Source organism: Limulus polyphemus, unplaced genomic scaffold (assembly GCF_000517525.1).
Source record: "Limulus polyphemus unplaced genomic scaffold, Limulus_polyphemus-2.1.2 Scaffold4878, whole genome shotgun sequence".
NCBI lineage: Eukaryota > Metazoa > Arthropoda > Merostomata > Xiphosura > Limulidae > Limulus > Limulus polyphemus.
In genome coordinates, this window is record NW_013670488.1 from 23,571 (window position 1) to 25,482 (window position 1,912).

The following is a 1,912-nucleotide window of genomic DNA, read 5'->3' on the forward strand; positions in this document are numbered from 1 at the left end:
TATATATATATATATATATATATATATATATATAGACATGTATTGTTGTTGTTGGGATTCGGATTCTTCTACAGTAGGTGTCTGTGAGTTGTTGGCAATAAATTCAATAATAAACGAACAGCACTCACTCCACTTGTTTTCAAAATAATATATATATCCGGAACTAGTTAAACATATTTACAACAAATTCTTTAGAGATTATAGGCATATCATAAACACTATATACTTCTCTTCTTCTTTTCAAAAGTCCACATAGGCCTATTCAATTATTTTAGAATTTCAGTTGACAAGTCAAACTATTTTTCTCTATTACTATCTGAGTATAGTTCACTTACTTTGTTGTTGAGTTACCATGGTTGTATCCTATACTTCTAAAATCATCTGCTCCATTTTCTCTCTTTGTATTTCCAATAATCGTCTGTCTATTTGTCAAAGTCCACTGAGGTTAGTTCAGTTACTTTAGAACTCTCATTGACGAAATAAACTATTTTTATCTCTTTCAACACCATTAGTCTCACACTAATATATCAAACATTAGGCCTATATAAATAGTTAGGCCTTCCACTCCTATGATGATAAACTTTTCTTTGGCTGAATTCCTTCTTGTAACTTTACTTCTCATCTGCTCTGTCTTTGTCTGTCTGTCTCCACTAGTCTCACACTGTTTATATGTTTATCACTTAATTGTCTGTCTGCCTTCTAGAAATCTCTATATTCTCGAAATCAACATATTGCACATGATATTCGATATTCTCAACATCAATGAATTACTTAAATATTACTTATTGAATATTGAAGCAGCCTTGCTGGGTGACCATTTGTTACAACCTACACAAGATGAAAATACTTAAATATTACTTATTAAAAATTGAAGCAGCCTTGTTAGGTCCAAAAACCATTTGTTACAACCTACACAAGATGAAGATACTTAAATATTACTTATTAATAACTGAAGCAGTCTTGTTAGGTCCATAACCATTTGTTACAATCTACACAAGATTAAGATATTTTAATCTTACTTAATAAGTACTGGAACAGCCCTGTTGTTTTTCTTGCTAACAGTAACCAGGTGTTGCATCACTGGAACACCAGCATGGTGAAGACAGACAGCTACTGTGTGTCTTGTATCTTCACAGTGTGTCGGGTGACAAGACATGCGTATTAAAGATGCCCACTTTACCACAACCTCAAGATCCAAGCTGAAACATCAAAATGTCACATTATTTATGCAAAATTAATGGTCTGTACATAAGTTAATTCCTGAATGGATAAAATCTAAACAAGTTACTGGTAACTGATAATTAATATTTGAAATAGTGGCACAATAAAAAGTTAAGTTTGAACACATGATTATCATTATATATAAAATACTGTTTAGTGTAGATATTATTAATTTATTTATTTTGTGATTTAATATCTTATGTTTGTTTAGTTGTTGTTTTTTTATAATAAGAGAGTTAAAAGCAGACAATTATTGGAAGTTTGTTTATATCTTCATCTTGTAACAAATGGTAATGGACCTAATAATGCTGCTTCAATATTTAATAAGTATTAAAGATTTAATTAGCTTCAGTTAATGTAAGCTATAACAATTAATTAGTCATGGATCCTGGAGATTCAGATATTCCTCCCATTCGTTTCGAATGCGAAACATTGGATACATAGCACCTTGCTAATTAGTGATATCTAAAAGCCCCATCAGCTTAATAAAATCCAGAAGTATTAGGAGTAAGATCAAGTGCAGTTATTACTTCATGACATTTTGTTTATGGACATAATGATAATTAAGTGATTCCAAACTTGTTGGTTTGAATATAGATCTGTTTCCATATGATAATTAAATGATTCTAAACTTGTTGGTTTAAATATAGATCTGTTTCCATATGATAATTAACTGATTCTAAACTTGTTG

General features: G+C 30.3%; 1 protein-coding gene across 2 annotated transcripts in view; it reads right to left on the reverse strand.

Moving 5' to 3' along the window:
* Positions 1-1,912, reverse strand: part of LOC106471816 (thyroid adenoma-associated protein-like) — a 65,544-nt gene that overhangs the window by 10,736 nt on the left and 52,896 nt on the right. For both annotated transcript variants that reach the window (XM_022400421.1, XM_022400423.1), the window contains one exon: positions 1,020-1,199. In XM_022400421.1, coding sequence (XP_022256129.1) covers positions 1,020-1,199 — 180 coding nt within the window. The remainder of the gene's footprint in view (positions 1-1,019; positions 1,200-1,912) is intronic.